Raw genomic sequence first — 23475 nt, forward strand, 5'->3', positions numbered from 1 at the left:
ATAATTCCCACTGTTTCTTTACTAAAATTGTCCCTCAGTCAATCTCCTGGAAGCTTGGTCCTTCCTTTGTTATTCTGATGTTCTTTGTGATGGAACCTCTATTTGGCCTTCTTAAATCTCTGTAAATTAAACTTTTTATCATAAGAATGTATATAGAGAAAAAGCATAGGATAATGGGGCTCAGTACTATCAACAGTTTCAGGCATCCATTGGGAGTCTTGGAACATAGCCCCATAAATGAAGCACATTAGACCCACCTGGCGCACAGAAGGTAGTCAAGTTCAGCTGCTGTCCTTGTTATTTTTATTTCCAGTGCATTATCCAAATCGGCAGCCTGCTTTTGTTTCCTTGTTATTCCTTCAATCTTTGAGGTGGGAGGATCTATGGAAATATTTGAATTTTGAGTACCTGGGTCATTTCTGTCAAGCAGAATCCTCAATCATTAGTGCCTAAGAATATATGTCCAGAAACACTGTTCTTTCAACCAAAGGAAATTTAATTGTTAACTTTACTGGCTTTACAAACAATGCAGTAGTTGGCTTCCTGTACTAAAAAGGAATTGTTTTGTCCATGGAAATTATTCTTTTTGTCAGTAATGTTCCTAAGTTGGGGCATTTGTTCCCTAGAAGATATTGAAAGGAGAAAATTCTCAGATGGCTTCCCACTTGTTTTTTATTTTTTATTTTTAATTGTTATTAATTTATTTAAGAGACAGACTCACAGAGAGAGCTGCTTACCCACTGGTTCATTTCCTAAATGTTTACAATGGCCAGGGTCCCAGGCCTGAGAACTGGAAACTCAATCCAGGTCTCCCACGTGGGCGGTAAGGACTCAGTTATTTGAGTCATTAAAACACTGCCTCCAAGGCTCTATATTACCAAGAAGCTGGAGTCAGGAGCCAGAGCTGGATATCAAACCCAGGTACTCCAATGTGAGATGTGGGCATCCCATCAGGTGACTTAATTGCTTGGCCAAATGCCCACCTCGCCCACTTTTGTTTCTTTTAGTTTTATTTATTTTCTTTGAAAGGCAGAATGTCTGGGGCTGGCACTGTAGTGCAGTGGGTTAAAGCCCTAGCCTGCAGTGTTATCATCCCATATGGGCGCCGGTTCAAGTCCCAGCTGATCCTCTTCCCATCCAGTTCTCTGCTATGGCCTGGGAAAGCAATAGAAGATGGCCCAAGTCCTTGGACCCCTGCACCTGCATGGGAGACCCAGAAGAAGCTACTGGCTCCTGACTTCGGATCAGCTCAGCTCTGGCTGTTGCGGTCATTTGAGGAGTGAACCAGCAGAATGGAAGACCTGTCTCTCTGGCTCTGCCTCTCTCTCTGTAACTCTTTTGAATAAATAAAATAAATCTTTAAAAAAAAGGCAGAATGTCAGAAGAGTGGAAGAGACAAGGAGATCCTCACATGCCTGCAACAGCTAGAACTGAGCCAGGCCAAAGCCAGGATCCAGGAAGTCAGTTCAGGCCTCCCACATGGATGTCAGGAACCCAAGTACTTGGCCATCATCTGCTGCCTTCCGAGTTCATTTGCAGAAAGCTGGATCAGAAACAGAGGTGAGACTTGATCCTAGGAACTCTGATATGGGATGCAGACATCCCAAGCAGAAGCTGATCCTGTTGTGCCACAACACCCATCCCACCCCCAACACACACACACACACACACACACTTATTTTTATTAAGCCTTTATCTGATGCCTTATCCTGGCCCTTTTTGATTTTTTATTGTATTTGTAACCTTACATACTTAGTTTCCCCCTCTTCAGATAAGCCTTGCATCTCTAGAACTAAGAGTACCTGGAAGACACTTAGAGTATTTAATGATCCCACTCCTATTTTCTGTCATACCTTACTGGCTTTTACAACAAACCAAAAAGAGAAGGAAATGGTTAACCCTAAGATTTGCTGATGGTAATATAAGATGCAAAAAGCATGGTATATTGGAAGAGGGTGAACTGGGGCCTCCTTAGCCTCAAGCTGCCAGTAACCACCACCTGTATGACCACCTGGGCTTCTCTACCAGAAGCTGTTAACTAAGAAAGAGGAGGCTCAGTGTCTGAGAGAACATGAGGAAGAAAAGAAAAGTTGCATGGGACGAAACCACCGACAAAGGAAGAGGGGCTGGGCAGAACAAACCGGAACTGGTTCAGTAAAGCAGTCAAGGCAGGGACTGAAGGCCTGAGCAACTTTCTGTGGGCATGGAAAGTGGGACTTGAGACTCAGTTCCCTGAATAGGGGGGAGAAGGAAAGACACTTGAGAATCTGATGAAAGTCAAAAGCATCCTAAACTGGAGCCCCTATACCAGGTATAGCGTCTGGTTGTCCCCACAAGCACAGGTAGGCACAGTGGGAGTAACACTAATGTGATACACAGCTCCCAGGGGTTGGAACCTTGCCATACAAGAAACTGGAGCAATGGACTGCGGTGGTAGGTAGAGAAAATGGGGTTCTTCTACTTGTAGGTTCTTCAGGGAGCAGCTAGGCCAGCACTTCAGGAACCTAGGAACATTTGAGAGAATGAGGAATATGATGTTCCTGGCAGCATCTTTTTACATTTTTAATTTTCATTTTGTTTGAAAGGGAGAGAGACAGATTTTCCATCTACTGGTTCACTTCCCAAACACCCACAACAGCCAGAGCTGGGCCAGACCACAACCAGGAGCCGGAAACTCCCTTCAGGTCTCTCACATGTGTGGCGGGACCCAAGCATTTGAGCCATCACCTTCTGTCTCCCAGAAAGACATTATTTTTTACTTTTGCACACTGTTGAAACAAACATCTCTGGACTTACATAGTATATATGTTAGCAGTAAATTTTAACTTTAAGACCTTAATTTGTTTATTGAATTTTGTTACTGAAGTATAACATACTTACAAGAAGGCACACCAATCATTTCTCAGTAAATGATCACCAAATGAATATTCTCTTATAATCGCTACCCATGTCAGGACAAAGGAAATAACTATCATCTTGGATGCCTCTCACAAGTCACTGTAACCTCTTTTCTCCCCAGAGTGAGCAGTATTCTGATTTCTAATATTATAAATCTGTTTTACCTATGTAGGAGCTTTACAAAATCTTAATAGAAGGACTGGAGCTGTGGTGTAGCAGGTAAACCTGTCACCTCCAGCACTGGCATCTCTTATGGGCGCTTGGGCGCTGGTTCGATTCCCAGCTGCACTACTTCTGATCCAGTTTCCCGCTAATGCACCTGGGAAAGCAGCAGAGGATGGCCCAAATGCTTGGATTCCTGGACCCATGGAGGACCCAGAAGAAGCTCCTGGCTCTTGGCTTCAGTCTGGCCTAGCTCTAGCCATTGCGGCCATTTAGAGAATGAACCAACAGATGGAAGATCTCTCTCTATCTCTCTGTTTCTCCCTCACTCTGTAATTCTGTCTTTCCAATAAGACAATTAAATCTTTAAAAAAAAAAAATCCTGGCTGGCGCCGCGGCTCACTAGGCTAATCCTCCACCTAGCGGCGCCGGCACACCGGGTTCTAGTCCCAGTTGGGGCGCTGGATTCTGTCCCGGTTGCCCCTCTTCCAGGCCAGCTCTCTGCTGTGGCCAGGGAGTGCAGTGGAGGATGGCCCAAGTGCTTGGGCCCTGCACCCCATGGGAGACCAGGATAAGTACCTGGCTCCTGCCATCGGATCAGCGCGGTGCGCCGGCCGCAGCGCGCCGGCCGCGGCGGCCATTGGAGGGTGAACCAACGGCAAAGGAAGACCTTTCTCTCTGTCTCTCTCTCTCACTGTCCTCACTGTCCACTCTGCCTGTCAAAAAAAAAAAAATCCTAATGGAGACATATTATTTGTTGGGATCAGTGTGCCTACCCCTCCCATCATTATGTGTTGAAAGTCATTTGTGGTTTTGGTAACAACAACAGTAGTTCATTGTTATTGCTGTACAGTATATTGTATATGTTGATTACATTTATTTATTTCTCCATTCTATAGCATCGCTCCATAGTGCCACCTCTGTCATAAGCCAGTTATCTGTATTTGAGGATCTGCTCTAGACTCTTCATTCTGTTTCACTGATATATATTTGTCTGTCCTGCTAAGACTTTACTATCCTAAATATAGCTATATAATTCATATAGTGCTTATAAATAACTACAAAATATAGTTTGGTTATAGCTGTGTAATGTTAATGTCTTGATATCTGACAGACTAAGTCCTCCTACTGTGTTGTTCTTTTTTTACATTTACCTTGACTATTCTTGGCCCCATGCATTTCCAAATAACTTTTACAAAGCTTGATATTACTTGTTTCCTGTTCAAAGATGGCTCAATAACATTTTGATTTGTGGGCCTGCACTGCGGCTCAGTGGATCAAGCTGTTGCCTGGAATGCTGGCATCCCATTTCAGAGCACTGGCTTGAGTCCCGGCTATTCTGTGTCCAGTCCAACTCCTTGATAACACACCTGGAAAGGCAACGGAAGATGTTCTACATTCTTGGGCCCCTGCCACCCACATGAGAGACCCAGATGGAATTATAAGCTCTAGGCTCCAGCCTGTCGCAATCCTGGCAGTTGCAGCCATTTGGGGAATGAACCAGCAGTTGGAAGATCTCTATCCCCCTCCATTCCCTCCTGCTGGAACTCTGCCTTTCAAATAAGTAAATAAATATTTTAAATAGTTATTTCCTAATTATTGCTTATAATAATGTTGTTTTTATATATTGAAAATAAGCTATTAGGGGGCCGGCGCCGCGGCTCACTAGGCTAATCCTCCGCCTAGCGGCGCCGGCACACCGGGTTCTAGTCCCGGTCGGGGCGCCGGATTCTGTCCCGGTTGCCCCTCTTCCAGGCCAGCCCTCTGCTGTGGCCAGGGAGTGCAGTGGAGGTTGGCCCAGGTGCTTGGGCCCTGCACCCCATGGGAGACCAGGAAAAGCACCTGGCTCCTGGCTCCTGCCATCGGATCAGCGCGGTGCGCCGGCCGCAGCGCGCCGGCCGCAGCGGCCATTGGAGGGTGAACCAACGGCAATGGAAGACCTTTCTCTCTGTCTCTCTCACTGTCCACTCTGCCTGTCAAAAATAATAAAAAAAAAAAAAAAAAAAAATAAGCTATTAGGGGATAGGCATTTGATATAGCAGTTAAAATATACCCAACATTTGACATTGGCGTGCCTTGTCCAAGTCCTGACTCTTCTGCTTCTGATCCATCTTCCTGCTAATGCACACCTTGGAGGAAGCAGGTGATGGCTCAAATACTTAGATTCCTCTACCATGCACATGAGAGACCTAGATGGATTTCTGGCTCTTGGCTATGACCTAGCCCAACCCTGGCCGCTGCAGGCATTTGGGGAGTGAATGGAAACTCATTCTATCTCTCTGCCTCTTAAGTAAAATGAAAATAAATAGATTTAAGATTTTCAAAAGAAAATAATCTTTTATGAGATTAAAGATATATCATTTTATGAATAATATAATATTCAGGTCATCATAGGCATATTGGGTAAATGGAAAAAAGCAAAATTGTATTAAATTCAGGATTGTAACCTTGGAAAATTCAAAGACAGCCAGGAGGAGCTTGTTCCCAAACTATGCGAATTCCAAGTTCGTTCTCAGGAGAGATTGCCTCAGGCTTGCTTTCTCTCTCAGCTCAGATGATTGCAACTTGGAATGTTGTTTTTCCTTCTAAAGATACCCAGAATCCCTCCGTGCCAGCCCACATTAGATAGTAGTCAGACGAACACTAAACTGGAGGGATTGGAGTAATGGGGACTCAGTGCTGCTATTCTTAAACTCATTCTCAGCTCACGGAAGTAAAGCAGTGAACGCATCCACTGTCAGGCATTGTAGAAGTCCTGAAATGATGACCACAGCACCTGTTTCCCTAAACTCACACCTGCTTTGTTTTTCTAGGTCTATAAAGGAGAATTTCAACTACCTGACTTTCTTAAAGAAAAACCCCAGGTACTGTATCTGCTTCTACCTCTTGATGAGTAATGGACAGACCCTTGCATCAAAATGTTTTTGAAGAGATAATGGAAAAGGACAAAAACCAACAAAACAAAAGAGTGGGGTGGCGGGGGGGAGACTACATAGGCTGGGAGTAGAAAGATTGGACTCTGGTACTTGTTGGTTTTAACAGTAATTTAAGACATTCTTAATTTCAGAGAGTTCAGTGTCTTCCAAAACTAGGAAAATATTTTCTTGATACCTAAAATCTGACTGTTCTGTTTCATGTCCATGCCGCATAATATTCCACATATGAGGAATGTGCCTTGGCCAATCTGCTCATCTTCTGATACCTCACTTTGAACTAAAAAATGTATAGCCACCCTTTTTGTTCTTGTTACATTTATATCTGTGACCTTTTCTTGTTTTTCATTTGGAGCCTAGAAGGTTTTTGAATAGATTATGAGCATAGTTACTGGCCCTCAGGAAGAATTGTGAGAATTTGAAGCTTATAACTTCTGCTTTTTAAAACAAGCATTTCAAACCAATCCAGAGTTGTACCTATAAGTGTTGCACTCACTTGTGCTCCAGTAATGTGTCTTCAGTTGGATAGTGACAGGGACTGTTACAGCTAACAGGCCTAAAGAGGCTCAGAGTGTTCTGCAGCTGAGCATCCCCTGTCACCCCGTGCAGTGCTGGCAAGACGGCTGCTGCAGCTTCCCTTTCTAGCCTGCTGTCCGTGCTTGCTGTCCAAGAGCTGCTGTGTCGGTGACAAGGTTGGCATTAAGAGGACTCAGTACTGAGGTCAGTTTCTAAAACTGTTCCAGATACTGATTGCTAAGGAGACCTCCTCACAGCCGTGTGTGACGTCGTTACTACCTGAGGCAATCCTGGAGTAACAGGGTTTGCCTAGAAGAAGCTGTGTCTCACACCACGATGAAGGCTCTGCCTTTACCTGATCCTTGTCTGGCAACAGCCACCAATATCGACAGTATGACTTGAGAATCCCAAAGTACTTCCCAGGCATACTCATATATGTATGTCATTCATTCATTTCATTTATCCACTGTTTACTTGAATGTCTGTAGTGGATGAGAAATTGGAATAAAAGGAATCAGACTCAGAAATCAGAGAGGAGAAAAAGATCTTCTCAAGGAAGTCCTCTATCTGAACGATTCTGATCCCCTCTTGCAGCAAAGGAACATAGGACCTTGAGCGCAGGCTCGGAAAGGTGTTCCCAAACCTGGTAGAATCATGAGCAGACTGTCCTGCACTCACAGGCTGTGGACTCTGGAGTCAGAACAATCCAAAGGCAGCCTTGGAGGAATATCAGTTCCAGAGCCTGGATTACATAAAAAATATGAAGGGGTCAGGAAAGGGACCTGGATGGGGAGGGACAGCTGGGAGAGACCCCTGCTTCACAGCATATGCCCAAATCATTTCCAGGTGGATTATCGGCCTAAATGTGAATGATGTTGTTAGAATATAATAGAGGAGAATGACTTCTTGACCTTAAGAGGAAAAGAGTTCTTAAGCCATAACAAGCATTAATCACTTATTTAAGGATGGATCATTTGGACTACACTGAAATTGAGAATCATCATAAAGAATGTAAAAGTCAGCCTTGAGTAGGACAAAATGTTTGAAAACAAGGACTCGTCTCTGGATTATGGAGAATTCCTACATGTCAGTAAGACAAAGGTTTTTTAAAATCTGAGTAGAAGACCTCAGTACTTCCTAGCCGCTTGTTGTGGTTGGGTTTTGGTTTTGTGTCTCCCTCTGTCACACACACACACACACACACACACACCCGCACTTAGAAGAGCAGCTAGGAAGGACTTTAGTTTAGATGAGAAAACTGAAGCCCCTAGAACCCTCAGTTTGCTAACTAGCTAGGATGGCTTTCAGAGCTCAGGGAGGCACTGCACTTACCATTACAGTTTCAGTACAAAGGACTCAAATCAGGACCAGCCAAGTGAAGGGAGAGAAGACAGCCTCTGCGCCCTCTTGCTGCGGAACCGGGCAAGCCACCCACCCGGCGTATCTGCATCTTCACCCACCAGGAAGCTCCACTGGAGCAGCCAGAATTCTGGCTGAAGTTTAATTACGTGGGCACAACCGATTGGATCATTGGCCACGTGATGTAGCTCACTCTCCAGGCAAACCCCAGTGGGGAGGTAATGCAGGCTTAAAGCCCCAACCCTCTACTCACGTGGCCGGTCTCTGTGCTGAGCCCATCCTCTTTACCAGAAACTCAAGTGTGAACCAAGGACCTGGTGAGTAACAAAGACATTCACCCCTGTGATTTAGTGTTCCTCCCAGGAACCAGGGGGGAAGCAAATTCTGTGTTAGACCACAGTAGCAGACTGAGCGAAACCTGAACAGAGCCTGCAAGCCAGGCAGTGTTTGAGTAGGAGCAGTCACTTTTTATGCTGAGCAAGGCAAGGACTTTAAAACCTCTTTTGCTTCCTTCAACAGACTGAGCAAGCGGAGTAGCAGAGCCAGGAACCTTTTTCACATATGAGGTGAGGATTGGGAGATATAACTGGGTCTTTGGGTACGAGAGAATTAACCGTAATAATGTCTGCAAGGAGCCCAGCACGTAATCATGCAAATGCTGTTAGTTACTTTTTGTTATAAGGAGAGGTTTAAAATTATAAAATATTTTATCTGAAAGCAGCTGTCAAGTCCAACCACCTGTTTGCGGATAAGGAAATTGGTTGGCGAGCAAGCAGGTTATTTGTCAAGATCTTATCATAGAGGTAGGGGAGACCCAGAGCTAAATAACACCTAAATAACACCATCTCCTGACCTCCAGCTGGGGCTCTGCCCACCTCTGCGCAGCTCTCTCTGTGCACTGGTCTCGAAAATGGTTTTTCACTAATGTATAGTGGGTTGGTTGGTTGAGTTTTCAAGTCTGCTCTGCCCACTTAGTGTACCATGATGTTTTATGTTTAGAACCTATAGCTGCAGTGTGGGTAAGCCTTCTTCACATCTGAGTACATGCGTGTTCAGGGGTGCTATCTGCTTAGTGGCAAAGCTGCTTTCTGAACCCAGATCGCCTGACCTCGCTGCTCGCAGCTCGCAGCCACTCCCAGACTTTCTTCCGAGTTCCATTTCTGCTCTGAGTGACATGGTGATGCTTTAGATCCTTTGGAACCAGCTTTTCTAAAAATCTGATAGAGATTTACTTCCTCACATTTTGTTTGTTGGTTTTTTACTCTTATTGTATATAATAACCATGCACCCAAGTGTATACTCCACACCAGGCATAATGCAAGGCTTATATACATATAATTATATGAAAAACATAAAGTAAAACATCTGACAGATTGTATATCGATAGCATTTCATTCAATTCTCAGAGCCCTCTGGCAAAGTGGGTGGTTTTATTCCTGAGGTTGAATAATGTGGGAGATTTTTATGACTTGTAGTCATAAAAAGCACACAGACACTGCTGGATCATGTCAGTCATGAGTGTCACTGAGCTAATAATATTAGTAGGTTTCAAGATTACAGTTGCCTTCTTGCTAAGGAGCACATGCTGAACGTTGCATTTACACTTTATGGGCATGCCTGCGTCTTAGCAGTTATCTGTCCATGGATAATTTGTTTATCTAAAATGCTTCTAGATAATCCTCAGCCCCTGCCAACAAAAACGCAGGGACTCGTTCACTGATGAGCTGTTTTACAAGGCAGATGCATGGTTAGTAACCCCAGCTTTTCAAGTTGCCCATGGCAGCATTTCATCCTCGTTCGCTTGTTGGGGCCTGTAGGTGCCCATCTGTATTGTGAGAAGGATTGAGAAGCCTGGGCTTTGGCTGCCACCTGCTTGTTTTGCATCTAGAAGTTCCCTGCAGGCACCCACAAGCTTCCCTTCTGAGGAAAGTGTGCTTCCCTGGCCGCCTGACGTGTGCAGGCCATAACGGAGAGGCTGTGGTGGTGGTGCCAGAGAACAGCCTGTGACTGCACACGTGTAACCGTGCTCTGTGTTTGCCCTAGGAAAGATGCTGCCTTTTCAACCCGAGGGAAGCTCCAGGGCTGGCTGTGGCCTGCTGGGATCAGTGGAGTGTATGCACCCAGCCACATCTCCTGCTCTTTTGCCAGTCTCCTCCCACGAGGGTGGAGGTATCAGCACGCATCTGGGCTCCCTGGGTGGCCTGCTTCCTGAGCAAAGCCTCTGATCCTTGTTATGTGCACAGCCATGAGGACCTGGACCCTCTGTTAGAACTGCTCTGCTCTTCAGCTTTTCTTACCAGATTTCAAGCTTTGTTTTCACAGAGAGGATTTTAAAATGGGATTCTGTAAGCAAACTGGGCAGTTTCATTTTGGAATAGGTTGTCCGTACGTGTTCTAATGTTTTATAGCGCACTTGTGCCTGTTTAAATGTATTGATGTGGATAATATGAAATATCTTAATTATTTAAATAATTCACTGTATTGTTTCTGAAAAGTTGGGAAATTACCGTATACCTTTACAACTTAATGACTTTTGTATTTTATTTTTCAAAATAAAAGCTTTAAATGTGAACCATGGCAGTTCCATGTTTTCATTACTATAATTTCAGAGCAGCACGAGATCTTATCAGGTGGTGGTCAGCTAAAGCCAAGTTTTTCTAATTGGGGCTGGCGCCTGTAGGGTAGTAGGTTAAGATCTGCCTGTGGCACCAGCATCCTGTATGGGCGTCAGTTCAAGTCCCAGCTCTTCCACTTTCCAATCCAGCTCTCTGCTATGGCCTGGGAAAGCAGTGGAAGATGGCCCAAGTACTTGGGCCCCTGCACCCATGTGGGAGACCTGAATGGAGTTCCAGGCTCCTGGGTTTGGTCTGACACAGGCCCGGCTGTTGGAGTCATTTGGGGAGTGAACCAATAGATGGAAAACCTCTCTCTGTGTCACTTCCCCTCTCTCTCTTTCACTCTGCCTCTTAAGTAAATAAATAATTAAAAAAAAAGTTTCTCTGATTGGCAGGCGCCGTGGCTCAATAGGCTAATCCTCCGCCTGCGGTGCCAGTACACCGGGTTCTAGTCCCAGTCAGGGTGCCAGATTCTGTCCCGGTCGCTCCTCTTCCTGTCAAGCTCTCTGCTGTGGCCCAGGAAGGCAGTGGAGGATGGCCCAAGTGTTTGGGCCCTGCACCCACATGGGAGACCAGGAGAGGCACCTGGCTTCTGGCTTCGGATCAGCACGGTGCGCTGCCTGCAGCGCACCGGCCGCAGCGGCCACTGGGGGGATGAACCAATGGTAAAGGAAGACCTTTCTCTCTGTCTCTCTCTCACTGTCCACTCTGCCTGTCCAAAAAAAAAAAAAAAAAAAAAAAGGCCCGCTAGGCATCATAATTTTTTTTTAACTTTTATTTAATGAATATAAATTTCCAAAGTGCAGCTTATGGGTTACAATGGCTTCCCCCTGCCCCATAACTTCCCTCCCACCCACAACCCTGCCCTTTCCCGTTCCCTCTCCCCTTCCATTCACATCAGGATTCATTTTCAATTCTCTTTATATACAGATCAGTTTAGTATATATTAAGTAAAGATTTCAACAGTTTGCACCCACATAGAAACACAAAGTGAAAAATACTGTTTGAGTACTAGTTATAGCATTCAATCACAATGTACAGCACATTAAGGACAGAGATCCTACATGAGGAGTAAGTGCATAGTGACTCCTGTTGTTGACTTAACGAATTGTCACTCTTGTTTATGGCATCAGTAATCACCCTAGGCTCTTGTCATGAGTTTCCAAGGCCATGGAAACCTTTTGAGTTCACCAACTCTGATCATATTTAGACAAGGTCATAGTCAAAGTGGAAGTTCTCTCCTCCTTTCAGAGAAAGGTACCTCCTTCTTTGATGACCTGTTCTTTCCGCTGGGATCTCACTCGCAGAAATCTTTCATTTAGGTCATTTTTTTTTTTTTTTGACAGAGTGTCTTGGCTTTCCATGCCTGAAATACTCTCACGGGCTTTTCAGCCGGATTCGCATGCCTTAAGGGCTGATTCTGAGGCCAGAGTGCTATTTAGGACATCCATCATTCTATGAGTCGGCTGTGTATCCTACTTCCCTTGTTGGATCGTTTTCTCCCTTTTTTGTTCTATCAGTTAGTATTTTCAGACACTAGTCTTGTTTATGTGATCCCTTTGACTCTTAGTCCTATCATTATGATCAATTGTGAACAGAAACTGATCACTTGGACTAGTGAGATGGCATTGGTACATGCCACCTTGATGGGATTGTATTGGAATCCCCTGGCACGTTTCTAACTCTACCATTTGGGGCAAGTCTGATTGAGCTGGTCCCAAATTGTACATCCCTTCCCTCTCTTATTCCCACTCCTATATTTAACAGGGATCACTTTTCAGTTAAGTTTCAACACTTAAGAATAACTGTATATTAATTACAGAATTAAACCAATAGTCTTAAGTAGAACCGACAAAAAAATACTAAGAGGGATAACGTACTAAGTCATGGCATCATAATTTTTTAATGAAGGTTTCTGTAGTTTATTTCAGAGAGACCTGTTGCCTTCTACGTCCACTAAGGGAATTGTGATTTTTGTTCCGTGTACTTCCCAGCCCTGGAGAATCCACTGTTAGGGGTGAGAGTGTACTGAGTAGGAAAAAAGCAGAGAGCAACTATCAGAATGGCTGACTTGGAGGACAGCCTTCCACTCCACTGGCTGAAGAAGCAAATGCTGTGGCATTCTTCTGTCACAAAACCTTATTTGTCGCCTCACCCCTCCTTTTCAGATTTATTTATTTATTTGAAAAGCAGTGTGATAGGAGAGAGATGGAAAGAGAGAGTGAAACCAGTCTTCCATCCAGTGGCTCACTCCCCAAATGTCCACAACAGCCAGGGCTAGGCCAGGCCAAAACCAGGAGCCAGGAACTCCATCTGGGTCTCTCTAGGGGGTGACAAGAACCCAAGTACCTGAGCCGTCATTTACTGTCTTCAAGGTACGTCAGCAGAAAGCTGAGTCACAAGCATGGAGTAGCCAGGACTTGAACCAGACATTCTAATATCGGCTGCAGGCATGCCAAGCAGTGGCTTAACCCTCTGTGCCACAGCACCTGTCTCAACATTTCTCTTGAGCCCTGTGAAGAAATACATTTCTGTTCCACATGGCATTGCAATCACATTTAGCATTTTTTGAAAATGACTTTTTATTTGTGAAATGTTAAGATTTGATGGAATCAAATGGAAATAACATGTGAAAGATGACTGGAGTAGAATGAGAACTAAATGGTAAGTGAGCAGGATGACCCATGACTGGCAAGGGGGCTTCCTGGACCCAGCATAACCAGAGGCAGCAGTGAATCTGTTCCTGTAACCACTGACACCTAGAGGAAGAGCTGGGGTGTCGCTCCCCCTCTTCGTGGAGGAACGACACTAAGCCCTGCCTAGGCTTCATATCCGAGTCACGGCACCATTATGTCGCTCCCCCTCTTCGTGGAGGAACGACACCAAACCCTGCCTAGGCTTCATATCCGAGTCACGGCACCATTATGTCGCTCCCCCTCTTCGTGGAGGAGCGACACTAAACCCTGCGCTGTTCTTTCGTCTGCTCGGCCCTCCCCGGGTTTGCTGCTGGTTCTTCCCGGGTTGGCTACTATCCCTTCCACCTCCGTGGAAGGGCAGTTCCCCCTAGCCACATTCCCCACTTCCGCAGGGGAGCGGCACACCGCCGGCTGGCTCTCTGGGGGCTGCACAGGTGTTCCCTCAGATGTTCCCCTTAGATGTTCCTGGTGCATGCCGTCTCTCTCCTCCTTTATAGTCCTCCTCCGCCAATCCTAACTCGGCTGCCCACACGCCGAGTACGCTGCTCTCCTCCAATCAGGAGCAAGTCCTACAGTTTATTAGCTGAACTGGAGGCAGCTGTGTGGAAGCTGTTTACTTCTCTCCCAGTGCCATATTGTGGGAGAGCAGATGCATAGAATAAGTCTTAATTCCAGTAACTCAGTCTAGTCCGGGCTGCTCCCCACACTGGGGGACAGCGTCAACCTTAATGAATCAGAACGCGGTGATCACTTAGGGGCCAGTGCTGTGGCACAGCAGGTTAACGCCCTGGCCTGAAGTGCCGGCATCCTGACTGGGTGCCGGTTCAAGACCCAGCAGCTCCACTTCCGATCCAGCTCTCTGCTATGGCCTGGGAAAGCAGTGGAAGATGGCCCAAGTCCTTGGGCCTCTGCACTCACATGGGAGACCTGAAAGAAGCTCCTGGCTCCTGACTCCTGGCTTCGGATCGGCGCAGCATGGGCCGTTGTGGCCAACTGGGGAATGAACTATCGGATAGAAGACCTCTCTCTCTCTCCTCTCTCTGTGTAACTCTGACTTTCAAATAAATAAATCTTTTAAAAAAATAAGTGATCACTTAGTCAATTAATAATTCTAGTAACATTTATCAGGAGCTTCTCATGGTCTGGGTACTGTGCTAACCATTTTACATCTGCTTTTTTTTTTTTAAAAAAAGATTTATTTAATTGTTTGAAAGGCAGAGGCAGAAAGAGAGGTCTTCCATCCACTGGTTCACTCCCCAGATGGCTGCAACAGTTAGAAATACACTGATCCAAAGCCAGGAGCCAGGAGCCAGGAGCTTCTTCTACATCTCCCACATGGGTGTGGGGGCCCAAAGACTTGGGCCATCTTCTACTGCTCTCCCAGGCCATAGCAGAGAGCTGGATCTGAAGTGGAGCTGCCAAGACTTGAACTGGCGCCCATATGGTATGCTGGCACTGCAGGTGGCGGCTTTACCCACTATGCCACAGCACCAGCCCCACCACTTTGCGCCTTTAAAGCCATCTAAATTATCATAATCATTATTTTGAGTAGGTATTATTAATAACCATATTTTACAAGATGTTGAAAGATGGGTTGAGCAAAGTCAAATCTCTCCATGATTGCCCTCGCTGGGACAGTGCCAGGACACACGTGCAGACAGCCTGGCTCCAGGGCCAGTGACCTTAACTACTGCTCTGCCTCTCTGTAATCATCACTCTGGAGGAACAGAAACTCATCATCAGTGTTTGGTGACAACTTTTTGAGCATCTGCCTCGTGCTTAGTAATTTGGGTTCTGAAATTGTGGGTGCCAAGAAGTATGGCCAGGTTGCCTCATTTAGGAGTTTGTGATCTGGGTGAGACTCAAGAAAAATCCACACAAGCCCTTACTTCCAACCCTAACAAAACTTACAATATTATCCCCCAAAACTAACCAGTAGGTGATGGCTCCGAATGGTCTAGGCAGGACTCCATCTAGCAAAGTCAGTATTTTCAGGATTGAGACCTGTTTCCTGCAAGTTTGTCACATTCACCAGTGTCTTACAGAGACTGTGTCTGCATGGAGATCACTCCCTTAGTTTTTCTGAGTAGGGCGAATGGTGATTTTTATTGTTTTTTAGTCCTAATACAGCAGTTCATTATTTGAATGTTGGTGTGTGTGTGTGTGTTTAATCTTGTTAGAAAAATAAATGACTTTTATTCTTCCTTTGGAATTTATTGATTTTTACTGAAGATCCCAAAATCGAATTAGTTTTCACAATGAAAAACCATTTCTGTAGTGCAGAAATGGCCTTGTGCTGAGAAGGCAGGACTAGAGTGCCCTCTGCTGACCAAATGTGGGATGACTACTGAACCTACAAAAAAGCTTTAAAGTTGAGAGAAATAAGGAAATGCATCATGAATATGTTGGAAGCTTTCTCTATAAAGATGTTCATTGCACTATAGCTTATAAAAACAAAAAGCCAGAAACAATTTGACTGCTTTAGGGGTTGGTTAAATGAATTATGGCGCATCCTTGTAACAGAATACCACTCAGCTAAAAAATATGGTATTGTATTCCATTTGATGGAGTCATTTTGAGGCAGGAGATATTGAAGCTGTGAAGTGCTTAAACCTAAACTGATAGACCAGTGGAAGTGCCTCAGAAACTGGGTATGGAGTGGGAGGGAGGACTGAGGAAGTGGCTCCCATGTGCTTTCCCAGCCCACAGTGGAATTTATCCATAATTTTGAACGGACTGGAACGGGAGCTTAACTAGAGACAAAGGGGTTGAAAAAGGAGTGTACAATATTAAGTAGAACAACTGTGAACCCTCAGACAAAATTTGTAAAATGCAGTATTCATGGAATTGCAGAGGTGAGTTATTTCTGCATCTGCGGTTTCTGGTCTTTGTTTTATTTTAATGAAGCAATAACTGAAGATATAAAACAGCACTTGTTAAAAGCTTCCATGTAAAGAGTTTGGATCAGAGCATTTCAGGATCTGTGTTACTTGCACAGTGAAGATGGCCACAGTGGTTAGTGTGCACCAGAAAGCAAAAGCCCACCCTTCCTGTCTTGGTCTGGATAAATCCCCAGGACCCTCACAACTTGGGGAAACTTGTTTTCCACCAGCCCAGCACATTGGCATCCTGGGGTTCCCTACCCCTATGACATTAATCACTACAGTGCCTACCTCTGTAGACTAATATAACCAACAAAGCCGATGAGGGGGAAATCTCAGGAGAGAGGCAACTATATGAACTTGACTCATTTCATATGATCATTTATTGAATTCCTAATATGTGCCAGACATTTTATTAGACCTTGGAGATATTCCAGAGATGGATAAAAACAGCCTGCCTTGATTTTCAGTAATCTAGAGATCAACGCTGAGACCTTTGCTATAGCCACAGCAGAAGTTTTAGCTCTGCCATATCCTCGCTTGCCTCTAGGGGAAGCAAGAGGCACAGTCCCCCAGCGCAGTGTTCACTCTCACCCTCCATCTCTCAAGCGCATGATCTGCTGGGTGAAGGCGGGGTCCAGCGTACAAAGTGCTCAGGCAGAAGCAGCTTTCAGATTTCAAGCTTCTGCGTTCAGCGTGGCACACTTCAGGGCGGTCAGAGAAGAGGCAAGGGGACGGTCTGAGCCATCGGGCACGTGGGACGAGCAGCGCAAGCTGAGGAGTGGTTACGGAATGGTGGTGCATCAGGCAGAGGGGGAGCTGAGCTGGGTTGAGAGCAAGTCCGCCCTTAGCTGAGCCTTTGTGCCTTAGGAAGCTGCTGGCAGACAGCCTCCTCCTTGGGGTCAGGCGAGTCTGGGGAGGCCCCAACTCCATGCTCACCATCTCGCCCTTTCTCCCTTTGTCATCCGTGGACGAGGAACAAGAAGTGAGAGAATTAAGGAGAGTAAAGTAAGATGACTTAGGTTTTGTTGTTGTTGTTTGTTTTAGATTTAGTTCATTTATTTGAAAGAGTTACAGAGAGTGGTAGAGCCAGAGAGGTCTTCCATCCGCCGGTTCTCTCCCCAGGTGGCTGCAACGGCAGGAGCTGCACTGATCTGAAGCCAGGAGCTTCCTCCGGGTTTCCCACATGGGTGCAGGGGCCCAAGGACTTGGGCCATCCTCCACTGCCTTCCCAGGCAATAGCAGACAGCTAGATCGGAAGAGGAGCAGCCAGGACTAGAACCGGTGCCCATGTGGGATGCCGGCGCTTCAGGCCAGGGCTTTAACCCATGCCACAGCACCTGCCCCATGACTTAGGTCTTGAGTTTGTTAAGTCTGAGGTGCCTTTGGGGATATCAGAGCTGCCTCATAGCCAGTTGTATGTGGACAAGTTAAGGAAAATCTGGGTAGGAAATTTAAATTTGAAACCATGGAGTAGACAAAGCCACTTTGAGAGCCTGCAAAGAATGGGACATGAAGGAAGCCCAGGACTGACAGGGAGCCAACACCACTGAATAGATGAGAGGTAAACAGAGCCTGCAGAAGAGATGGGAAGAGATGGAGTGAGGAGGAGAGCCACAAGAGGGTCGTGGCATTCAAAGGAGGAAGGAGTTTCAAGAGAGGAAAAAGTAGTTGACAGTGGCATGCTTCAGAGAGTTCAAGAAGTCACCGGATTTGGCAATGAGGCAACGCAGACGAATTGGGAGAGCAGTTTCCCTGATGTGGTGAGTCAGCAGTCTAACGTGCAGGGGCCCACGGAAACAGAGGAAACCAGTGTGAAATCTCCTTGTGAGGGTCTTGGCTCCAAAGAGACAGAGCAAGAAAGCTTGCAGGCTGAGGAAGAATATTTGCTTGTTTATACTGGGGGACAGTGGCACATAAAATAGGCTGCAGAAAACAATACAGAGGGAGAGGCTGAACATTCACAAGAGAAAAGGTTAACTAATGGAGCAAGGGGGCGATCCTGGGAAGAAAAGCAACAAGAGGGGCAGGGATTTGGCCCCAGTCAATCTTGCATGTGTAGCTACCACTTCACGTGGAAGTGGCAAAAGTCACCCAGGCCAGACACTGGTGGGTTGATCTGAGATTGATGCTGGAGAAGACTGGGGCAGGGGGTGGGGGAGAGGGAGTGGCAAACCCATGAAGGTATTCCCTAGAGGGTTGTCAATGCACACATCACAGGGTGTTGGTCTGATAGGGGAGAAGAGATCCAGCTCTCTGCTATGGCCTGGGAAAGCAGTAGAAGATGGCCCAAGTCTTTGGACCCCTGCACCCATGTGGGAGACCCAGAAGAAGCTCCTGGGTCCTGGCTTCGGATCAGCACAGCTCCGGTGTTGTGACCATCTGGGGAGTGAACCAGCAGATGGAAGAACTCTCTTTCTCTCTGTTTGTAACTCTGACTTTCAAATAAATAAATAAATAAATCTTTTTTTAAAAAATGATGAGATCCCAGAGGGAAACCTGAGGGAGGGCAAAGGATTAGGGATGCAATCTCAAGTGAGTAAACCAGATTTTGGGAGAGAGGTAGAAGGACAGATCCTGGTGATCAAAGATTGACATATTACAGTTCAAACTTGGGAGGCATACGAGGTCTTAGTGCTAGCAAAACTCCTCTACAGAATGTATTTCCTTGCTGTTTTCCTTGTGCCCATTCTCCTCACCTCACACAGAATCAAGAATTTTTTTCATCCTTCTGAAATAAGATTCTCCACAAAGAGGTGCTATAAAAATGTTCAGAGCAGCATATGATATAAAAATAAAGTTCCAGGGACCAGCACTGTAGCACAGTGGGTTAAGTCACTGCTTGCCATCCAGCATCCCATACCAGAGAGAGAGAGAGAGAGAGACAGACAGGCTAATCACCCATCTTCTGGTTTACTCTCTGAATGCAACAGCCAGAGCTAGGCCAGGTCAAAGCCAGGAGCTGGGAACTCAATCCAAGTCTCCCACATGGTTGTCAGGGACCCAAATACTTGGACAATGTGCCTGCTATCTTCTAGAATGTGCTTTAGCAGAACCAGGACTCAAAGCCGTGAGTGTCCCACATGTGAGTTTAAACACTATGCCAAATGTCTGCTCTGTACTCATTTTTTAAAATTTTTTTAGGCCGGCGGCGCGGCTCAATAGGCTAATCCTCCGCCTACGGTGCCAGCACCCTGGGTTCTAGTCCCGGTCGGGGTGCCGGATTCTGTCCCAGTTGCCCCTCTTCCAGGCCAGCTCTCTGCTGTGGCCAGGGAGTGCAGTGGAGAATGGCCCAAGTCCTTGGGCCCTGCACCCGCATGGGAAACCAGGAGGAAGCACCTGGCTCCTGGCTTCGGATCAGCATAGTGCAGTGGCTGTGGCGGCCATTGGGGGTGAACCAATGGCAAAGGAAGACCTTTCTTTCTGTCTCTCTCTCTCTCACTGTCCACTCTGCCTGTCAAAAAAAATAAATTTTTTTATATCTATCTATCTATCTATCTGAAACACAGAGAGATAGAAGAGAGAGAGAAAGAGAGAGATATCTTGGCTGGCGCCGTGGCTCAATAGGCTAATCCTCCACCTGCGGTGCCAGCACACCGGGTTCTAGTCCCGGTCGGGGTGCCAGATTCTGTCCCAGTTGCCCCTCTTCCAGGCCAGCTCTCTGCTGTGGCCCGGGAGTGCAGTGGAGGATGGCCCAAGTCCTTGGGAGACCAGGATAAGCACCTGGCTCCTGCCTTTGGATCAGCCGCAGCAGCCATTGGGGGGTGAACCACTGGTAAAGGAAGACCTTTCTCTCTGTCTGTCTCACTGTCCACTCTGCCTGTCAAAAAAAAAAAAAAAAAAGATCTTTCATTCACTGTTTTAATCCCCAAATGGCCACAATAGCTAGGACAAAGCCACGAGTCTCAGACTCCATCCTGGCCTTCCAGATGGATGGCAGGGACCCAAGCAACAGGTGCCATCATGCACTACCTTCTCAGGAGCATTAGTAGGGAGCTAAATTGGAAGAGGAACAGACGGGACTCAAATCAGGGCAGTGGGTTACCAGGGTCACAAGCAGCAGCTTAACCTGCTACACCACAATGCTGGTCCCCCTAATTTTCCATGAACTTTTTGAAGACTCTTCTGTGTGTCTTTGCACTTTTCTGTAACATTTATCCAAACTAAAAAGAACACAGGCACACCGTGCATGGAACAACACACATCATATTCAGGAGAGAAGGGAATGAGATGGGAGACTGTGTTGGTAATACTGTGTTTCATGAGCTAAGAGGCAAGTAAGTCCATGGGTTTTCATTTATTTTTTAATCTACAATTTTTTATGCATCTAAAATATATAAATCAAAACTAAAATGAAAAGAGGTAATGTGAAAAAGAAACAGATACCTTCATTCCTGTTTTCATTCCCTTTATTGTTAAAATATTTATTCACTGAATTAAAATTATTTTTAAAGATTTTTTTATTTATTTGAAAGGCAGAGCCAAAGAGAGAGAGAAAGAGAAATATTCTATCTGCTGGTTTGCTCCCCAAATGGCCACAATGGCCAGAGCTGGGCAGGTCCAAATCCAGGATCCAGGAGCTTCCTTTGGGTCTCTTTCATGGGTTCAGGGTCCCAAGGACCTGGGCCATCTTCTGCTACCTTCTCAGGCTCATTAGCAAGAAGCCTGCTTTACCCAGTACACCACAGCACTAGCCCATGAATTAAAATTAGGAGGGGCAGGTGTTTGGCTTAGCAGTTAAGGTGCTAGTTGGGGCCGTCGCTGTGGCATTGTAGGTTAAGCATCTGGCTGCCCTGCCAGCATCCTATATGAGCGCCGGTTTGAGTCCCAGTCGCTCACTCAGTTTCAGCCATTGCAGCCATCTAGGGAATGAACCAGCAGCTGGAAGACCTCTCTCTGTCTCTGCCTCTCTCTGTCTGTAGTAATGCCTCTCAAGTAAATGAATAAATCTTTTTTTTTTTTTTAAGAAGATGCTCGTTGGGATGCCCACTTCTCTTATCAGAATGCTTAGGTTTGAGCCCTGGCTCCATTCCAGATTACAGCCTCCTGCTGATCATGGGAGACAGCAGGCGATGGCTTAAGTCGTTGGGTCCCTGCCACCCACATGGGAGATGTGTGGCATCTGTGGACACTTGGGGAGTGAACCAGCTGGTGGGGTTTCTCTGTGTGTGTGTGTGTGTGTGTGTGTCTGCCCCTCAAATAACTAACATTTTATTTTAAAAATTCATAAAACTAAGGGCCAGTATTGAGGGGCAGCAGGTTAAGCTGCCACTTGCAACACCATCATCCCATGTTGGAGTGCCGGCCTGAACCTCAGCTTCTCTGCTTCTGATCACCACCTTCCTGCTGAGGCACCTGGGAAAGCACCCCAAGTACTTGGGCCCCTGCCACGCTTATGGAAGGTCCAGATGGAGTTCTGGGTTCCTGCCTTCAACCTGGTCCAGCCATGGTTTTGGTCATTGTGGCCATTTGGTGCGTGAACCAGCAGATAGAAGATCTCTCGCTCTTCTCTCTCTCCCCCACCCCCCCATCACTCTGCCTTTCAAATAAGTCAGCAAATCTTTAATTGAAAATATAAAATTGGGGAAGAAATTCAAGAGCTGAATCAGTACTTTGAAAGTCTGTGGACATTCAGAAGTTTTTCCTTTGAGGTGGCATGACAGAAAACAGAATATAATTGAATTTCCTTATCTCAGGACTTGATGTCGGTAGGACTATTTGGTTGAGCCTCAGAAGAGGCTATAACTTCCTGTGTTCTCAGAGAAGCCCTGACTGCATGGGCATGCACCACCAATCTGTCCCTTGGGGACTCTCTGTCGCTTTGCTGTAGCCCTCCTGTGAGCCCACTCCACTGGGGAGTGGGCACAGTTGTTGCCTGCAAACTGCCTGACCTTTCTGGACTGTTGCTCCAGCCCCTTCCTACTTACCCAGTAGGCCCTTGGTGGAGCCTGCTCACCTTGGATTTCCACACCCCCCTCACAGTGTGTAAGCAAAACCCAATGGGATAGTAAGTTCCTAAAATAACTCCTCAGCAGAAATGGGAGGTGAAAACCCCAATGCATTCAGCAAGCTAAAACTGACTGTGTGTGGATTTCCCCCTCCTCCTACCTCCTAAGCCTCTGGGGCTCCCTTCCTCTTTTTTTTTTTTTTTTTTTTTTTATAACATTCATTTGAAAGGCAACGCAATAAAGAGAGGGAGACATAGAGAAAGAGATCTTGCACCCATTTGTTTATTCCCCAAATAGCTGCAACAGCCAGGCCTGGGCCAGCCTGAAGTCAAGAGTCAGGAACTCCCATCAGAGTCTCCCATGTGGGCCATCTTCCACTGCCTTCTCAGGCGCATTAGCAGGGAGCTGGGTTGGAAGTGGAGCAGCCAGGACTTGAACCAGTGCCCATATGGAACTTGAAACAGCGCTCTGATTGGAATTCTGGGGTTGCAGACGGCTTAACCTGCTGCACCACAATGCGGCTCCCCTCCCCCCTTTGCTTATCCAGCTTCTCTCTTGGGTTGTAGTCACTGTCTCTCTGATAGCCTCTTAGTGCTGTGCTCTTCTCTTATGAACTTCTAGGAGTGGAGAGACCACCTGGAAGAGTGAACCAAAGAAGGAAGCTGATTCCAGGAACTTCCTATTATGTACTGAACCAACCTTAGGTCTGCAAAGACTTTCCATTAAGTAAGATAAAGATCCCCTACTCTTGCGGCCGGTGCCATGGCATAGCAGGTAAAGCCACCACTTGCAGTGCTGGCATCCCAAATGGGTGCTGGTTCGAGTCCCAGTTGCTCTACTTCTGATCCAGCTCTCTGATACGGCCTGGGGAAGGCAGTGGAGGATGGTCCAGTCCTTGGGCCCCTGCACCCACATGGGAGACCTGGAAGAAGCTCCTGGATCCTGGCCTCTGACCAGTACAGCTCCAGCCATTGCAGCCATCTGGGGAGTATACCAGCGGATGGAAGATCTCTCTGCCTCTGCCTCTCTGTAACTCTGCCTTTCAAATAAATAAATAAACTTTTTTTTTAAATCTCTTATTATTTAAACCACTTTTTGTTGTGGCGTCAGTTACAGCTGAATCATCCTAATTGTCATAAGGGTGAAAACAGGACATTTTGTGATAGATGTGTCTTTTTTTTTTTTTTTTTTTTGACAGGCAGAGTGGACAGTGAGGACAGTGAGAGAGAGAGACAGAGAGAAAGGTCTTCCTTTGCCGTTGGTTCACCCTCCAATGGCCGCCGCGACCAGTGCGCTGCAGCCGGCGCACCGCGCTGATCCGATGGCAGGAGCCAGGTACTGATCCTGGTCTCCCATGGGGTGCAGGGCCCAAGCACTTGGGCCATCCTCCACTGCACTCCCTGGCCACAGCAGAGAGCTGGCCTGGAAGAGGGGCAACCGGGACAGAATCCGGCGCCCTGACCGGG

At 46.4% G+C, this 23475-nt stretch overlaps 1 protein-coding gene and 1 long non-coding RNA gene across 4 annotated transcripts in view; one reads left to right on the forward strand and one right to left on the reverse strand.

Moving 5' to 3' along the window:
- TPST1 (tyrosylprotein sulfotransferase 1) overlaps positions 1 to 10440 on the forward strand; it is a 153118-nt gene extending 142678 nt beyond the window's left edge. For all 3 annotated transcript variants that reach the window (XM_017338227.4, XM_051836341.3, XM_008249652.5), the window contains 3 exons: positions 5874 to 5924; positions 8388 to 8434; positions 9912 to 10440. In XM_017338227.4, the coding sequence (XP_017193716.1) occupies positions 5874 to 5924; positions 8388 to 8405 (69 nt within the window). In that variant the 3' untranslated portion in view covers positions 8406 to 8434; positions 9912 to 10440. The remainder of the gene's footprint in view (positions 1 to 5873; positions 5925 to 8387; positions 8435 to 9911) is intronic.
- LOC149120484 (uncharacterized) lies at positions 291 to 7992 on the reverse strand. The gene is made up of 2 exons (XR_016226130.1): positions 7842 to 7992; positions 291 to 381 (listed from the first exon to the last, which is right to left on the reverse strand). It is a non-coding gene; the product is annotated as an uncharacterized LOC149120484 (long non-coding RNA).
- Positions 10441 to 23475: the final 13035 nt, after the last annotated feature.

The sequence above is a fragment of the Oryctolagus cuniculus genome, chromosome 19 (assembly GCF_051225735.1).
Source record: "Oryctolagus cuniculus isolate XC-2025 breed Fujian yellow rabbit chromosome 19, ASM5122573v1, whole genome shotgun sequence".
NCBI lineage: Eukaryota > Metazoa > Chordata > Mammalia > Lagomorpha > Leporidae > Oryctolagus > Oryctolagus cuniculus.